Here is a 19,132-nt window from a genome sequence, read left to right as displayed (position 1 = left end):
GTCTTGAGACACAGTGAGACGTGTGAGTTTAGGAGAGTGGAGCCAGAACTGCAGCTCTCTTGAACACCATAGTGCATAAGTCACACAGTCTCTCCCCCTCACAACACAATGAAAGAGCTCGATTCATAACGGCAACAGAATCAACCCCATCAATCTGTGTGCGTGATGCGTATGTGCGTGTGTGTGTGCGTGGCTGCGTGCGTGCGCGCAAGTGAGCGCAAAATCATGAAGTGCTTCTGACTCACACCAGGTCCCTGTCATGTAATCAGGTCTTTAATAGATCACTCTCCCCGGCCTTCAGTGTGACTGCACACACACAGGGACACCAGAAGGGCGGGTACCTCCATGTAAATTTAGCTATTTCGTCCAAAATGTAAAACGATAATAATGAAAAATTATTTAAAAGGATTTGAACATGTACGGTACATCATTATCAGACTTTAAAAATGCCCTTCAACATCTTGTTTATGCCCCAAAATGACTGGATATACAGGTTTTATAGCAATTGTAGAAATATTAGACCTTAATTGTGAAATGTTCAATCGTGTTCTAATCATGTATTTACATTACTTATAACCATTTAGGCCTAAGTCTGATTTGAATAAAGCCTTAAAACCCATTCAGGCCGGGAACACATTTTAGTGTATGGGAGGGGCTTACAGTACATGTACAGTATGTAGCAACATATTTGTTTTTGTAGGCTAATTTCTGATTTAGGCCTAACTATAGTTTTTTTTCTGGAAAACTTATTACTCAGCCTCTGTAGCAGTTAGAAAAAAAAATCCAAAACTATTTGATAGCTTACACCTTTGGCTTTCATAGAAATAAACTTAAAATATATTTAAAAAAATGACTGTACCAGGCCTACATACATTTTGGACCAAACTGCCAATTTTACATGGAGGTGACTGCTTGACTCTTCCTGTGACTGCTTGATGAAGTGATTAGCGACCCAGAAGAGCTAATCTTGGCTTATTGTGGCTCAAAATCCTACTTGAGTAAAAACAACAAAAATATTGGCATCAAAATATACTCAGAAAGCAGCAGAATGAACCCAGAGAGCTGGCTGGGTTGGAGGCTCTCTGCAGCCTCTTGGAACATCATCCTTCTCTCAGGTTGACAACCTGGCCAACCCAACATGCTGGGTTCACACCCTGGTCAACCCAACATGCTGGGTCCACCTGCTCCTTCTGGAGAGTTTTCCGGTGTTTATTATAAGCGACTTTGGGTCGCAGTTTTTTTTTTTGGGGGGGGGGGCTTGTTTTTAAAGTGTTGTTATTTGATCTTGCTTCTTATTTTTCAGTAGTAGTTCACCCCCAAAATGATGTTTTTTCTATTGATTACTCACGCCATGGAGACTTGAGTTCAATAATATTTTTAGTTTTTTGTCTCATTCCTAAGACAATAATTTGATTGCTCAAGTCTCCATGGCGTGAAAAAGGAAAAAAAAAGGTGTTTTTGGGGTGAACTACTCCTTTAAAACCCGTTCTCAAACATTTGCATGTCAAGGACACCCAAGTTAACTTATTTCCCCGCAGACCCCCATCTGAAAATAAATGTTTAAAATCTATCCCAAATATTTTTTGAAAATAGACGATCTTGTAGATCTACACGTCTTGCAGACGTACAGTATACAGGTTTATAAAGGGCTCAGGTAGCCTACAGGTATAGTCGCTTCTTCTCTGCCTTGTTTTCATAGACCTGACTGCTTCTTATGTCTCTCACTAAACCTTGGCTCAGCTCTCGCTGGGAGCCGGCCGCTCAGCCAGAGGGAAGGGGAGAGGCGTGCTGTTGCTTGCAGACGGGTGTTTGTGGCAGCTGGCAGGGTTTTGTCATCGACAGCAGGTATATTTATCTGAGTTATCCTCAGCCCACCTCTGAGGCACCGAGTGAGTTGGAAATAAATGCTTATACTTGTCCTATAGACTATACCCAAGTCCCGGTGTCACTCCTGGGTCGCGGAAGTAGTTTCTCTATGGAGAATAACATTGGGTCACCTTAGAATCATGGTCCAAAAACAAAGTGTCTCTGTGATATTGTCAGAGAGGTGGCTCTGCATCGTTTATGATAGTCAGTCACTCATATTTGGTGAAAATGTAACTAATTCGGCAGCAATAACGGTCTATTATTCTGGCGTGAACGTGTGAGGCGAAAATAGTTGATCTCCAAGCATCGCAACTCATTGTGGGCTTTGTAGACTGGCCGAGACGAAGATGGTGTAGAGAGGGGGACTAAAAGGAGGGACTCCAGTCAGTACAGTATGTAATTATTACACAATAGAAATCTCATTCATAGGGAGCATGGTGGCACAGTGGGTAGCGCTGTCGCCTCACAGATAGAAGGTTCTGGGTTCGGTTCACGCCGGGGGACGCCGTGGGTGCTGTGGGCGTGTTCTCTCCTCCGCGTGATCAGCGCCCACACTAGGTGGGGTTTGCAAAAGGGCCTTTCTGTGTGTAGTTTTTGCGTGTTCTCCCCGTGTCTCCTAGGGTAGATAAACCTTCACAAAAACATGCTGTAATCCTGGTCTCTATAATGCCTCCCCCTGGCCAGCCGGGGCACTGTCTGGTTGGAATAATGTGTTCCTTCCACGCACTACGTCCAAACTGGCCTGCTCACTCCTCATGCACTGAAGGAAGCATGAGCTCAGTTCGGGACCCTCCCCACGTTGGCAGAGGGAGAGCAGACAGAGCCCAGGATTGCTTGAGCAATTGGCACAAAAAATGGGTTACAAAATTGTGGGATAAAAAGAACTGGGGGGGGAAAAAAGAAATCTGATTCATAATCATATCATTGATATGAACAGAGCTCTGTTCATCTAGAGAACAGGGGTTCCCAATTGTTTATGCCCAATCAAGACCCAAAAGATGCATTGTGTGACCAAATAATTTTGAATCAAAAATAATAATTATAAAAACATTAGGAATGACTCATCATGGCCCATAGAAATCGGGTCACTGGCCAACCAGAACGGGTCCCAACCCATTGTTCTGTACACAGTGTTCTAGAGACAGTGGGCAGGTCTTCAGAGCTGATAAGGACAGCTTCTCATTTCATTGGTTTGTTTGTTGTGTCAACAGTGACGTGTTGACCTGACAACAAGCAGTGACAGACAGGAGGAAGAATGGCCTGAGTGACAGCTGTATTGACGAATGAGAGTTTGTTGTGTGTACACTGTGTTCCTACTGACTGACTGATAACTTCCTCTCATAAAGAAACCAGCACACTTTAAACTCCAACACAATCTCTGCACCTGTGTGAAAGTTATCAGAAGACATTAAAATGTGGTTTAGAAGTGTTGATGTATTTTCTTAAATAGTGGACATTTTCGATCTTCAAGTTCCCAATGGGTCACTTTTTTATCTTTGCAAAAAAAAAGGGTGAAACTGGAACTTTCCAGTGGTGGAGAAAGTGCTTAAATGTGTTACTTAAGTAAAAGTATCAATACTGCATTGTATAAATTCTCTCTGTTACAAGTAAAAGTCGGGAATTCAAAATTTACTTGAATAAAAGTACAAAAGCATCCGTATCAAAATGTACATAAAGTACCAAACATTTAAAAGTACTAATTATGCAGATTTTTCACTGATTTTTATCTATCTATCTATCTATCTATCTATCTATCTATCTATCTATCTATCTATCTATCTATCTATCTATCTATCTATCTATCTATCTATCTATCTATCTATCTATCTATCTAGCAGATCTACAAGTTCACAATGTGTCACATCACGACTCATTGTGAGCTTGTAGATCGGCTATTTTCAAATGGCCGAAATGTAGGCTATATAGGGCTGAAATGGTTAATGTATGTTTAGTAATAATTTAATAATTTAGTATTACAAGAAAGTAACTATAGCAACTAAAGTTTTCAAATAATTGTAGTGGAGTAAAAAAAAAGTTAAATATTTGCCTCGGAGTAGAAGTAAAAGTACTGAATATGGTAAACACTCTAGTAAAGTTATTATCATTTTTCTTTTGTTAAAAAACACCTCAAAATGTACTTGGTTACTTTTACACAACTGGAACTTTCCACTGTGATCCCGCGGAGGAACTTCCTCCAAGGCCCAGATGCATTGTGGGTCCATTGTGCTAGCTGCTGCTAGGCTACATGTGGAGGGCTGTATGGGGGGATTATAGAGCCAGGCTGTCTGTGTCAGATGAAGGTGTGCTGATTGATGTTGTGACTCACAGTCAGAGAGAGAGAGAGAGAGGTGAGCCGTGGGTGAAGAAGACAGAGGCATTTTTTCGGAGCTCTCTCTCTCTCTCTCCCTCCCGTCCCGTCCCGCCCCGGCTGCTACGGGTTCGAGCTCAGTTCATGGTGATGACTGATCCTGACAGATCTGTCCCTCTCTCTGCCAACTCTCTCTCTCTCTCTCTCTCTCTCTCTCTCTCGCTTGTTCACTCTCTCGCTCTCTCTCTCAGACAGCCAGGTAAAGCAGCCCCCCCCCCCATACCCCCACTCCTCTTTCTTCTTCTCTCCAAGCCTTCTTGGACCTTCCTCTTTCACTCTCTCTCCCTCTTTCCTGCTTTTAAACTTAATTTGTATTTGCATATTAATGTACATACATCACAGACAGGGATCACATCATTACATTGTTTTAATCGTCACATTTCAGTCCATGTCAGTTTCAAACATTCGTGGTGTCATTCTGTTTTGTTTTCAGTAAATTGTTCCCATTTCTCAATAAAAAGTTCTTCTTGTATCCTGGGTTTGTGGGTAAATCTCTCCATCACATTATATCCTCACTCTCTCTCTCTCTCTCTCTCTCTCTCTCTCTCTCTCTCTCTCTCTCTGCTGTACATTAAAGGTGTAGCAAAAAGAAGTGTAGTAGGCCTTTGATCAAGTAGGGGCGTTAATGTGTGTAAAATATGGAGTAAATCGGTTTCTATTAAAGCAACCAAATGTTACTTTCTTCCTGCTCCTCCTCCTCTCTCTCTCTCTCTCTCTCTCTCTCTCTCTCTCTCCCCGCTCCTCACCCGTCCTCAGCACCCCTCAGACAGTGTCAGTCATTACCTCTCCCCTGGCGCCAGATGCTAGCTCTCTCCTATTCAATAGGAGCTATTTTCCACTCTCTCTCTCTCTCTCTCTCTCTCTCTCTCTCTCTCTTGCTCTCCCACGCGGCCACTCTCTCACATTGTCAGTGTTACTATATAAACAGAAAACAGCGCTCGAGTTACGGTGTCACTCAACCCTGTCACGGCCACACCCCGCGTCATCACGCCATGCCTCCCACAGACCCACACCTGGGCAGGCAGGCGGGCAGGCAGGCGGGTGGATGGGGCGCTGCGTAGCATCACCAATACTTATTAATGGACTCCTCCTGCACTGAAGGAAAGCATGAGCGCAGTTCGTTGCTGTCCCCAGGGTGGCAAGATAAAGATAAAACATATCGTTCTCAATTGACTCAAGTGTCAATACTGCAATATAGAAATACTCCGTTACAAGTAACAGTCTGTAATTCAAAATGTACTTGAGTAAAAGTACGAAAGTATTGGCATCAAAATGTATATAAAAGTACCAAAAGTAAAAGTACAAAATGTTTGAAAATAGCACATCTACAAGCTCAATGTGACGCGTTGTGAGCTTGTAGATCGGCTATTTTCAAGCAGCCACGGTATAAAATAGCGCTAAACTGGTTCATGGATGTTTTATAATGTTATCATTTATATCTGCAAAGTAACTAGTAACTAAAGTTTTCAAATATATGTTCTGGAGTAAGGGTGCCCTCACACCAAAATACCTATGAGAGTGGAATCCACGTTCCACCAATGCATTTCAATGAGAAGGGAGCGTTTTTTGCAGAAATCCTCTGCTGGCATGAAACCGCTCCACTCTCATTGAAATGCATTGGCGGAACGTGGATTCCACTCTCGTAGGTACTTTGGTGTGAGGGCACCCTAAAAGTACATTATTTGGATCCATGATGTAGTGGAGTAGAAGTAAAAGTATTGGAAATTGGAAATACTCTAAAGTACAAACACTTCAAAATGAGTTACTTTACACCACTGCTTCCACTTCAATTGAGAATATGTTTTATCTTTATCTTGCCCGGTGGGAATGACCCTTTACACTTAGCAATTGGCACTGGGTGAAAAAGAATATGTGTTTTTTGAGCTTGTAGATCTTCCACATTTGATGCTTTCTTTTGGAGGATTTCTGCAGTGTTTCCATTGTATTTGACTGTAAAACAGTTCAGCTAGGAGATACGTATAAGCCTCACACACAGACTCATCTTATCTATAATCGCTACCAATGATATTGTCATCATCTAATTTTCTCTTCAGTTCAGCTAATTAGGACATGTGATATATGATATATACACCACAGCCCTCATGTTAAAATGATCCTCTCTTCCACATCAAAAAGCCATACGGTCTGATCTGTCAAAGACACTGCTCTCCTTCTTCAATGGAACTTTTCTCAGTCTTGGAAACGCATCATGATATCTTCCCAGGCAAAAGAAAAAAAGTGGGGTTCCCCCAGGGTTCAATGTTAGGTCATTCCTCTTTTCTCTTATACTGTACGTCATATTATATCCTTAAAAGACTATAATGTCTCTTTCCGCTGTGTGGAGGCTGGATGACACAATTATCTTATTATATTTCACGTACAGCTAAATATTAGACGTCTCTTCCCCTTCCGCCTCTTCAGAACAGCATTTCAAAACAAAGTGAGTCTCGGCCTGGCTGACGACATGACAGCCATGACAATAGGATAATTCCATCATAGTCATTATTTATAAATTTATATGAAAATTACATGTTACTTATCGTCGTTGTCGTGTGGAAACCTTGTATGTCCAAAACCGTTTGTTTTGTATTTATCATTTTTAAAATGATTTTGCATTTAACTAGTGAAAACAGCGGATCTACAAGCACACAACGCCTCGCACCGCGAAGCGTTGTGTGCTTGTAGATCTGCTGTTATTACTACTTTTGTGCGACGGCCTTGTCTGATGAAGCAGGGCTTTTACTTCCCGAAAAAACGTACATATTTGAAACTTGGAGATACGAGGTTTTTCCGCCTCGTGTCTCTGATGAGTCTCCGATGAGTCTGATTCTGAAATGGTTCGACCGATTTTGATGCTGTCGTTTCCTAATTTAGCTAGAGACCCCCCACACGCCCCCCCACCACCACCACCACCACCACGTCACCCCACTTTGAGATCACGTTAGTGTCAGGTTCACGTCCTCGTCCTTTTCCTGTCAAGGTCAAAGTTAAAGAGAACAGGATTTTCTTTCTGTTTTAACTCTTCCAGTTGCTGGGAAGCCACTGTCCCCCGGGCTACCCTTCCTTTTTATTTGTCCCTCTCTCTTCCCCATTCATCCCTCTCTCTCTCTTCTCCTCTTTTATTAGATTATTCATTTATGCCCTCTCTTTCTTTCCCCTGGCCATGCCCCTGCTTGTTAAAGTCAGGAGAGAGAGAGAGGGAGAGAGAGAGAGAGAGAGAGAGAGAGAGAGGGGGTTAAGGCTGTTTTTCGGGGGGATTTCTGGGGGTGGTTTGTGTTTGTGGCCTGGTGGTGGAGGTGGTGGTGGTGGTGGTGGGGTCCACGTTTGGGTCAGGGTCTCCTGTGCGATCCATTGACGATGGGCAAAGGGCCTGTGAGTGACTTTGGATTTTTGACCCCTGTTTTTTTTTTTTACTGGGTAAGGGGGGATCCAAGGATAGAGCAGTTGTTTTACTGGGTAGGGGGATCCATGTGATGTGAATAGCCCCGGCCGAGCCTCAAGGTGACTGGATCCCAATAAAGAGCCCTCCGGTCAGCGTGGCCGGGGGGGCCCGGGGGGGCCGGCGTCCCAGACACAACCTTTATAGGCCATCTTATGAGCCTGGGCTCCTCTATTAAACCCTGGCCAGCCTGCGCTGAGGAATTTAGGGCCAGGAAACAAGGGAGCGAGGGGGGAGGGTGGGGCGCGGGAGGGGTGGGCACGGAGGAGGTGAAGTTGGGGTGACTGAAGGTGAAAGTTGAAAGACATGTTTTTGGAAGAGAGAATTGGTTGGGTTCTTTTTTTTTCTTGGGTTGGGAACGAACGGTACATAGCAGGAACACAGTGCTCGCTTTGGCTTCATTCTTCTCCCCCCCAAGACGCTTGGGAACCGACGGCGCTCGTTGCAACTGCATCCCCTTGTTTTATATTGTTTATTTTGGAACGTTTTCGTTAGCAGCAGTTTGAATGGCTCTGCCTGCGCGGGCGGGCGGGCGGCAAATGGTTGGTTATATAGTAGTGGTTATATGGAGCGATGGGTTCAAATCGTCACTGTCGGGAAGAAACCTTGTATCTCCAAGTTTCTAATGTGTATGTTTTTTAAGTAAAGCCCTGCATCATCATACAAGACTGTCACACAAGACTAGTGAAAATGGCAGATCTACAAGCACACAGCGAGGCGTTGTGTGCTTGTAGATCGGCTGTTACAGAGCCACCTCTCTGACAATATCACCCAGAGAGTTTGTTTATTTTTTTGGACCACGATTATATGTTTATATGTTCAACCGGGGGTCCGGGACCCCGAGGGGGTCCTCAGAGTTACTACAGGGGGTCCTCCAAATGTTTGTGTGATAGAAACCTGTTTTCTCCTTTTTTATATTAACCACTTGAACCCTAGCGTCTATATTCTGAGAACTTTAGCCAAAAATAGCAGATCTACAAGCTCACAACAACTCGCAGCGTGAGGTGTTGTGAGCTTGTAGATCGGCTATTTTCGGCAAAGAGCTTTGGTGTAGATGGGAAAAAGAGCAGACTAAGTACAGAGTGAAAGGTCAAGTTTATGTTTATATAAGTATGACAAGTGGTTAAATATCTGAAAACACAAATTGACACGAATCCAAAATACACCGATGATTGTGCCGTCAAACCCCTGGTCTATGGGGTCACCAGGGGATGAAAAAGGAGTGACGCCAGGACTTGGCCGCTCTGTGGTCCAGGTTTACACGGAGCGACGGGTTCCTGGCGGGGTGGTGAGATAGGGAGAGAGGCAGAGGCAGACAGACTGGTGGTGAGACAGCGAGACAGAGGGTGAGAGAGGGAGAGACAGGGGCAGACAGACTGGTGGTGAGACAGCGAGACAGAGGGTGAGATAGGGAGAGAGAGGCAGAGGCAGACAGACTGGTGGTGAGACAGCGAGACAGAGGGTGAGATAGGGAGAGAGGCAGAGGCAGACAGACTGGTGGTGAGACAGCGAGACAGAGGGTGAGAGAGGGAGGGACAGGGGCAGGCAGACAGACAGACTGGTGGTGAGACAGCGACACAGAGGGTGAGAGAGGGAGGGACAGGGGCAGGCAGACAGACAGAACGCAGACAGACGGGTCTCATAAACACACTGCTTCTGTTTGTTCACATGGAGCTCAAGGTATACGAGGCCAGGTCTGCTTGGACGGCCTTTCAAATAAAAATGCAAGCTTGCACATGTGTGTGTGTGGGGGGGGGGGGGGGGGGACACGACACACAGACACACAGACACACACACACACACACACACACACACACACACACACACACACACTACACACTACACACTGAGGTATGTCGCACCCCTCCCGCTTCCCAGTAAGTGGAGAAGCCAATCAAATCTCAGCTGCCAATCAGCATTTTATCAGCGCAAGCCATCTGGCCATCAGCTAATTGTGTCTCTTTTAACTCCCTGTCAATCACCACTGACCCCCCCCCCCCCTCCCACCCCTCTTTTTTCTCTTAAAATGCCTGCCTTTGAGCTTGCCTTCTGGGGAGGGGGGGGGGGGGGGTCTCCGCAGGGTGGGCTCCTGGGGGGTCGGTCGGTGGTGGGGAGAAGAAGAGTTAATTGTTGTTTGTTGTCCGTCATCATCCGCAGTATTAGCTTTCACCGCTGCTTCAGAGACTTTTAGAAAGAACTTAACATAAACAAGATTAAAAGGTAGTGTGGAGGCCATTAGAGCGCACCGACGCAAGACTTGCAATAAAACAGTTTTAAGTCCATGTCACACCAATGCAACTCCACTGTTGCAGCTGCCGTTTGGGGAGAATGGTTGCGAGTAGTTGCAAATGCCCTCTTTCCATGCCATACCTGAAGGCAGCATTCAAGAGAATTGCCTCCAAACTCTACTGAACTTGAATGCAGCATCTTATTATATTGAAAGAATTGCCCTCTCAGTAGAAATCCATGCTGTTACGCCACATCTCCAGTATTGACTTGGTAATGCTTAGTTCAGTGTGGTATCAAGCACCGAAAATAGCCGACCTCCAAGCTCACAAAGTTGTGAGCTTGGAGGTCTGCTATTTTCCATATTTCCACCAAAAGGCCCTTTTAGAAATTCCAGCCCCTGCCTCTCTAACATTCTCTACATGTCCCTGGCGTGCAGTGTTGGGGCATGAGGGTGACTCTCCACAGGGAGAGAGTTCTCTGTGTGTCCCAGGGTGGTGTGCTTGTTTGGGGGACAGCATCCTTCTTTATAGTGTTCTGAAGTTCCAGTTTGGTATAGGGTGAAAATATTGTACGTGATTCAAGGACCACATATAACCCAAACCCTTAGAAAAACTGGTTTAAATGAAGTTCATTTCCCCTTTCTTTTATGCAACTCATTGTAGTTTCTGATTTGGAAATTGCAGTAGATCATATTGCAATTTTTGATTACTTTTATACCAACTGTTCAGCCCTAAAGGACATGGGTGATAAAAATGGTAAAAGGACATTCCCATTGTCTTTTGCCAATTAAAGCCCCACAAAAGCCAGAATCAGCTAGCTTCTATAGTAGCTTTCCAGTCTCCTCAAAATACACCAAATACTACTGCATCTCACAAATCTGATTTTGTCTGCCCATTTCTTATTGTTTCATCACTTACACATTTCACATGTTTATGCTGCGTCCTGTGCTCTCTCCTGATTGGATAAAACTGGTACCCATGCATTTTCTGTTCACTGCAGAGCTGGAGAGAGAGAGAGAGAGCGCAGCGCGGCATGTTGTGAGCTTGTAGATCTGTTATTTTCAGCATGCAACCGAGTGTAAAACCGGCCATTGTGACGCCATCAAGGCACCGCCAAAATATATTTCAGTCGACAAAACTGTAGTTGACTAGAATAGTATGATATTTAGTCGGCTAAAACTAGACTAAAACCAAAACTGAATTCAAAAAACTAAATCAAAATTTGCTGTCAACATTAACACTCTCTCTCTCTCTATGTCTCTCTCTCTCTCTCTCTCCCTCACAGCGGTGGAGACCCAGAGCACCAGTTCGGAGGAGATGGTCCCCAGCTCCCCCTCGCCCCCACCTCCGCCCCGCGTCTACAAGCCCTGTTTCGTGTGCCAGGACAAGTCCTCTGGATACCACTACGGGGTCAGCTCCTGTGAGGGCTGCAAGGTAAACTTATCAATACTACAATGTCGTGCAATAAGTGGTTACTTTATTTCAATCTGGGAACCCATCATCAAAGAAAGTGTGACGTCCACTCGGTCTGTCTCTCTTCATAGCCATCATTGACTCTGTCTCGAGAGATTGGGTATAGAGAGGTTAGGGTTAGGATAGTATTAGGGTTAGGTTTAGGCATAGTTTCTGTGAGGTTTAGGGTTAAGGTTAGTGTTTAGCCATAGTTTCTGTGAGGTTTAGCGTTAAGGTTGGGTTTTAGGCTTAGTTTTTGTGAGGTTTAGGGTTAAGGTTAGGGTTTAGCCATAGTTTCTGTGAGGTTTAGGGTTAAGGTTAGGGTTTAGCCATAGTTTCTGTGAGGTTTAGGGTTAAGGTTAGGGTTTAGGCTTAGTTTTTGTGAGGTTGGGAGTCCTGGCTGTTGGCCTGCAGAAAATAAACCTGCCCAGAGTATGAGAAGCTTTCAAAGATATTATCTAGGTGTTGTTGTTGTTCATGTGCTGCCCTCTTGTGGACCCTTACGAGTACTGCATGTAAGGAGACCTGGTGGGGTAACTGGATATAATATATCGTTGTTGTTGGGTGGAAACCTTGTATTTCCAAAACCGTTTGTTTTGTATTTATCATTTTTAAAACAATTTAAACTAGTGAAAACAGCTGATCTACAAGCAGGTGGTGTGTGCTTGTAGATCAGCTGTTTTCACTACTTTTGTGCGATGGCCTTGTATGATGAAGCAGTGCTTTACTTTGCAAAAAAAAGTACAAATTTGAAACTTGGAGTTGGAGATACAAGGTTTCTGCCTGACAGTGACGATATGCTAGTGTGATGCAAGGCCTTGAGCCTTATAAAGGTTAGCATAATCTTAAAATCAAACCTAAAAGAAAAGGTCTTCTTCTGGTCTCGCAGGGTTTCTTCCGCCGCAGCATCCAGAAGAACATGGTGTACACCTGCCACCGAGACAAGAACTGTCAGATCAACAAGGTGACCAGGAACCGCTGCCAGTACTGCAGGCTGCAGAAGTGCTTCGAAGTGGGCATGTCCAAAGAAGGTCAGTGGAAAAAAAAACAGGAACAGCAACCTGGAACATCTTAGAGATAGTTGTCCCGGTCCAGGGGTGTCGCACCACATTCTGGGCCCTGGGTACAAGGATTCACTCACATTTTGTGCCTTAACTATTGAAAAATAGCAGATATATAAGCTCACAGCGCGGCACAGCGCGGCACAGCGCTGCAAGCTTGTAGATCTGCCATTTTTGGAGTGTTACAGTAGTGCTATGGGTTTAGGTGGAGTCTGAAGAGGACACGAGGTGAGTCTTCAGTCCACGGCGGAAGCCAGGGAGTGAGTCTATAGTTCTAAGGCAACCTTCTCTCCTTCCGGGAAGATTCCCAGACAGACTGTACGGCTGCTGTTCCTCCTGAGTCACCGTCTCTGACCTGAGGGCTTTATCCTCCTCCTAACAGACCTGTTCTAACAAGCAGAACCAGAACATTCCCAGGAAAGAACAAAGGAATCACACAGTGTTCATTTACAGTAACTTCTCTGAGGCACGGGTTATTATGGTTAAACGAGTTGTTCACCCCCAAAAATGACTTCTAACAACAATAACACACTCCATGAAGCCTTGTATTCATGGCCATTTTTAACAGAGCTGTGTCACATTGCATCATTATATACATTGTATATACTGGGTGTATATATATATATATTTGTGTTTAAACAAAGAGCAGCAATCTTTTTGCAGTCACTTTGGGACAAATAGCAGCATTTGTTTCTCAAAAACGATTTAAATAGTATACAAAAAAATATATCAGTAGAGAAAGATATCCGCAACAGAGAAGAATGCCCGCAACACTCCAAATTTGATAAAGTATTTTTGGTGCACGGCTCAAAATAACATGAGACAAAGAAGATGTTATTTACCTCAAGGAGATTGCTTGAGTGCCGGCAACTTCTGCTTTGTGCAAAATAATATATTAAAAACTCAGATTTAAAATGTGTTTAAAGGTAGCAGCCAGATCTGTTTATGCAGTGGTTCCATGACTATAGATGCATTGAGTTCTAATAGTTGTGTCCCATACATACAGTGGTATCATGACTATAGATGTATTGTGTTCTAATAGTTGTGTCCCATACATATAGTGGTATCGTGACTATAGAGATGCATTGAGTTCTAATAGTTGTGTCCAATACATATCGTCGTTGTCGGGTGGAAACCTTGTATCTCCAAGTTTCAAATTTGTAAGTTCTTTCGCAAAGTAAAGCCCTGCTTCATCGTACAAGGCCGTTGCACAAAAGGAGTGAAAACAGCAGATCTACAAAGCACACAACGCCTCGCGGTGCGAGGCGTTGTGTGCTTGTCGATAGGCTGTTTTCACTAGTTTAAATCATTTTTAAAATGATAAATACAAGGTGTCCACCCGACAACGACGATATAGTGGTATCATGACTCTAGAGAATGCATTGAGTTCTAATAGTCGTGTCCCATACATACTGTATATAGTGGTATTATGACTATAGAGATGCATTGAGTTCTAATAGTGGTGTCCCATACATATAGTGGTATCATGCCTATAGATGTATTGAGTTCTAATAGTGGTGTCCCATACATATAGTGGTATCATGCCTATAGATGTATTGAGTTCTAATAGTGGTGTCCCATACATATAGTGGTATCATGCCTATAGATGTATTGAGTTCTAATAGTGGTGTCCCATACATATAGTGGTATTATGACTATAGAGATGCATTGAGTTCTAATAGTGGTGTCCCATCATACACACAGCGGTGCATTGAGTTCTAATAGTCGTATCCCTTGCACACAGCGGTGCGTAACGACAGGAACAAGCGCAAGAAGGAGGTGAAGGAGGAGGTGGTGATCCCGGAGAGCTACGAGCTGACCGGAGAGATGGAGGAGCTGGTCAACAAGGTCAGCAAAGCCCACCAGGAGACCTTCCCCTCTCTGTGCCAGCTGGGCAAATACACCACGGTAAGTCTCTACAGTTCAGAAAAAGCTAAGGTATGGCAACATGACTGGTGTCTTGCACGCGCGCCTTCGCACGCGCGCAAGACACCAGTCATGTTGCCATACCTTAGCAACAGGCATGATACATTTATTTTAAGAAGTACATTCTATTTTCCCCCCCGTTTCTATGGTTTCTTGGGCTGGATATGGCAGCCTGGAATGGTTGTTCAAGTGCAGCTAAACTTGGCATGTTAGTAAACGTGCCACAATTAACAATAATGAATTGCACCTGTGCAACTGACCTGCGGAACCTGGGAATATACCATTCTGTCAAGATGGGGAGAATACAAGTGTGGAGAATATAATTATAATACCTTGTTAAAGTGACCATTTTGTTAGATTTTTCATTTGTAGTTATTTTACTGTAATTTAACAACATAATAACCAAAACAGATAGACAAAGAGACATTCATGGATTTATATTCATGGATTTATATTTAAAAGTAACTTTTATTTCCCCCCCTGGACCCAGGTTAAAAAGTTTGATGTTTGGTCAACTCCGTCCCCAAAAAATCACCCATTTTTCAAAAATAGCAGATCTACAAGCTCGCACTCTGTGCCGCGCTGTGAGCTTGTATATCTGCTATTTTTTAATAGTTAATGCATAAAATAATGGTTAAAGTGGTTAAAATCTAAAGCAACACAGATTTGCGTTCAGGCCTAAATGGGTTAAGCAAAAAAGCAAATAAGAAACAAAATAACTTGATTCAAAGGCAGTTGAATCCAGTACATGACAGTGCATTATAAACATCCCCCCTCTCTCTCTCTCTCTCTCTGTCTCTCTCTGTCTCTCTCCCTCAGAACTCCAGTGCTGACACCAGGGTCCAGCTGGACCTGGGTCTGTGGGACAAGTTCAGTGAACTGTCCACTAAGTGCATCATAAAGATCGTGGAGTTTGCCAAGCGGCTGCCGGGCTTCACTACGCTCACCATCGCTGACCAGATCACCCTCCTCAAGTCTGCATGCCTGGACATCCTGGTAAGCACCCAGCAGTTTGATTTCTAGCGGCAGTGATTTCTAGTGGCAGTGATGCCTCCACGGCAGGCGTAAAACATTTGGAGTTAAATTGTGTGGGCGTGTCACTGTGTCTTTCTCCTCGGTTGACCTTTCCCATTGGCAAACCTCCACCGGCTGTCAGTCTGTCTGTCGGTCACACATCACGTCACACTTTTGCCCTACTCATATCTCCGCCACCGTTGCCCCTATCCATGCCAAACTTTGCACACATACTCCTTGGCTGCCAAACCACCCCTCATTTCTCACATGGCCCTCTTCTAGCGCCACCATGAGGCCGATTTTTGCAAAAGAAATCTTTGGACACATTTGCCCTAAAATCACGGAAAGCGGTACACAGTATCCCTAAGTCATGTCATCCACATGGCTCTGTCCCATTTCCCATATTCCCTCCTGATTGGCTACCATTGCCTTCTAAAGTTTGTGTATGCGACCTGACGGTCGCTTGTCTCCCGATTAGGGAGTCTTACTGGTTGATCATTGGCTAATTAATAGATGGTCTGCCCCTCTCTCATTGGCTAAAACAGATGTTCTGCCTCTCTCTCATTGGCTCATATAGATGCTGAGGATCTGCACTCGCTACACCCCGGAGCAGGACACCATGACCTTCTCAGACGGTCTGACCCTGAACCGGACCCAGATGCACAACGCCGGCTTCGGCCCACTCACAGACCTGGTGTTCGCCTTCGCCGGACAGCTGCTGCCGCTGGAGATGGACGACACGGAGACCGGCCTCCTCAGCGCCATCTGCCTCATATGTGGAGGTACTGCGGCCTGCGGCCACCTTTTAGTCAGGAGTCAGGACCACAGATATAAAAAGCTAGATACCTCTTCCGCCGCTGCAGTTCATTGGAGCGACTGGTAAAAAAGGATAGGCGGAAGTGTGAAAGGCACACTGCCACTCAAAGTGACTATTGGCTAATCACAGTGTGTCTTTTCCGGGACTTCAATTCTATCCAAAGGATCTTTATTGGCATGAGGAGACAAACGTTTACATTGTCAAAGCAATTGCCTCTGGGAAAGAGGGAGTACTGCCTCTGATTGGTCTACCGAACCTCCGTTTATGTGACACACGCAGAAGAATTCCATAAACAATGCCTATCCCTTTTTTTACCAACGCCCCAGAGCCAGAGGAGGCGTCTACCTTTCGGTCAGGACCTCCTGGCTGTCTGATTGGCTGTCTGATTGCCTCCTGGGCCATTTATGTTTTCCTGTAGGCTATGCCACCGATCATGAACAGGTTGTGACGTCACTGGTTAAAGTTTTAGAGATTTGGCTTCAAATGCATATCGGTTTGCATATTACATTAAGTGTATTTTGGTTTTCATATTGTCCCTGTCAGGCAGAAACTATCTCAGTTTTTCTTTTTAAATGTATTTTAATAAATCACTGATGTCCAAGTGGTACAGTACAGTACATCATTCTAAAATGTCTCTGTCCAAGTGGCGCGTTGTTCTAAAATGTCCCCCTCTGTCCCCTGTCCCCAGACCGCATGGACCTGGAGGAACCTCAGAAGGTGGACAAGCTGCAGGAGCCTCTGCTGGAGGCGCTGAAGATCTACGCCCGGCGCCGTCGACCCAACAAACCTCACATGTTCCCCCGCATGCTGATGAAGGTCACCGACCTGAGAGGCATCAGCACCAAGGGTTAGTCTGCTTTATTTACACACAACACATACTGTAGACCAGGGGTGGGCAACTTTGATGATGGAGTGGGCCACTACATTTTCACACTTACTCCAGAGGGCCACAATGCATATACATATCAAAAATAGCCGATCTACAAGCTCAAAACGCGTCGCAGTGCGACGCGTTTTGAGCTTGTAGATCGTCTATTTTTGCTATTTTTGAAGTGGAATCCTGAAAAGTAACTTTTTTATTTTATTTTATTCGTTCATTTCAAATGCATTTATATGTTCTTAATTATGTTAACTTTATGAACTGAAATACAAATACATTGGACATGAAAATAATACAATAACATTTTAATACTAGTAATTAAGCTACTATAGACTGAAGTAATTAAAGCCGGTAATTTTTCCATGTTTGCAATTGTAACAGCTGAAATCAATAATATATCAGTACTCCAATATCAACCTGCGGGCCGCATTAAGTTAAGGTGGGGGCCGCATGTGGCCCCCGGGCCGCCAGTTGCCCATGTATGTTGTAGACATACACAGTATCCTTCTAAAATAAATTAGAATATTTAGAAATGATTTAGAATATTCATTATTAAATTAATTAGAATATTCTAGAGATTAGAATATTGGGTAAATTCATATATTTCTTGAAACTTTCTTATATTCCAGATACATTGCACATTCCCAGTGAATTATTCCAAACCTTCTTTTTCTTTTAAACTTTGATTTTTTATGGCATACAGCTCATGTAATATCAAACGTCCATATTTCAGAATATTACAATATTACACAAGACCACTCAAAACAAGGATTTATAATAGAGAAATGTCAACTTTCTGAAGTCAGAGTTGCTTGAAGTCCAGTGGGAAGTTTCCGAAGTGGAAGCACACAGCGCCTCGCATTGCGAGGCGTTGTGTGCTTGTAGATTGGCGCGTGTGTGTGTACAACACCTGGGTGAAGTATAACAATGTGCAAACAGCAGCAAGATTTGTGAGCTGCTGTGATAGGAGAAGGATTTCAAATGGAACTCAACCACCTGAAAAACTACTAATCATTGTGTATATCCCTGTACTGTCTGCACTGAGTAACCTCGATGCAGTGTTGATTTCGTCGACTAAAACTATGTGTCGACTGCGTTTTTTTCACTGACGAAAACTAAATAAAAACTAAGCTGTGATGACTAAAACTAAGACTAAATATATTGACAATTTCGTCAACAAAACTAGCCTAAAACGTTAGGGAGGGACTAGTGGACTACAAGCTCACAACGCGTCGCAGCGCGACGCATTGTGAGCTTGTAGATCGTCTATTTTCAGCATGCAACAAAGTGTAAAATCAGTCATTACGATGCCATCAAGGCTTGCCAAAATACATTGTAGTTGACTAAATCAGCTGTAGATTTAGTCAACTAAAATCTCATGATATTTAGTCGACTAAAATTAGACTAAAACTAAAACTTTTCAGGAGACTAAATTATGACTAAAACTAAATGAGATTTTATTCAAAAGACTATGACTAAAATTAAAAATCAAAATTTGCTGTCAAAAACAACACTGCCTCGATGCATGAAAACTGTTTACTCCCTTCAATTGTACATACTTAGTTTTGATTGATCATATTGTATTGTATTGTGTGTGTGTGTAGGTGCAGAGAGAGCCATCACTCTAAAGTTGGAGATCCCGGGCCCCATGCCTCCTCTGATCCGAGAGATGCTGGAGAACCCCGAAGCCTTCCAGGACACTTACTCCTCCCCTTCCTCCAAGGAGGCCCCTCCCCCTGCCCCGCCCACCACACAGCCAATCAAAAAGGAGCAGAAGGAGGAGACCAAGAAGGCGGCGCCGCCGCACGAGACGAGGACGGCCGGCGCCGCCGCAGCTGGCGGAGCGCCAGACGAGGAAGACGAGGACGAAGAGGACGCCTACGCCTACGAGGAGGAGAGGGGCGGAGCCGCCGACAGCGACGGGGAGCTGTGGGGCGGGGAGGTGGCGTCGGCCGCGCCCAGGAAAGGCGCGACGGGGAGAGCGCAGTGAAAACCCAGATTATAAAAGCTTACCGTCGGCATGACAGACGCTCAAAGATAGCAGATTGTGTGAGCTTGTAGATCTGCTATCTTTGGATGGC

At 44.3% G+C, this 19,132-nt stretch overlaps 1 protein-coding gene across 1 annotated transcript in view; it reads left to right on the top strand.

Moving 5' to 3' along the window:
- Window positions 1–19,132, top strand: part of LOC308287255 (retinoic acid receptor gamma-like) — a gene marked incomplete at its 5' end in the record, with an annotated part of 56,926 nt that extends 37,794 nt beyond the window's left edge. Inside the window, 7 exons of the mRNA XM_080728371.1 lie at window positions 11,187–11,335; window positions 12,243–12,384; window positions 14,159–14,322; window positions 15,160–15,336; window positions 15,932–16,136; window positions 16,860–17,018; window positions 18,656–19,132. Of these exons, the coding sequence (XP_080584497.1) occupies window positions 11,187–11,335; window positions 12,243–12,384; window positions 14,159–14,322; window positions 15,160–15,336; window positions 15,932–16,136; window positions 16,860–17,018; window positions 18,656–19,041 (1,382 nt within the window). The 3' untranslated portion in view covers window positions 19,042–19,132. The remainder of the gene's footprint in view (window positions 1–11,186; window positions 11,336–12,242; window positions 12,385–14,158; window positions 14,323–15,159; window positions 15,337–15,931; window positions 16,137–16,859; window positions 17,019–18,655) is intronic.

This window comes from Nannobrachium achirus (genome assembly GCF_963921795.1).
Source record: "Nannobrachium achirus genome assembly, chromosome: 6".
Classification (NCBI taxonomy): domain Eukaryota; kingdom Metazoa; phylum Chordata; class Actinopteri; order Myctophiformes; family Myctophidae; genus Nannobrachium; species Nannobrachium achirus.
This window is presented reverse-complemented; position numbering and strand designations above follow the sequence as displayed.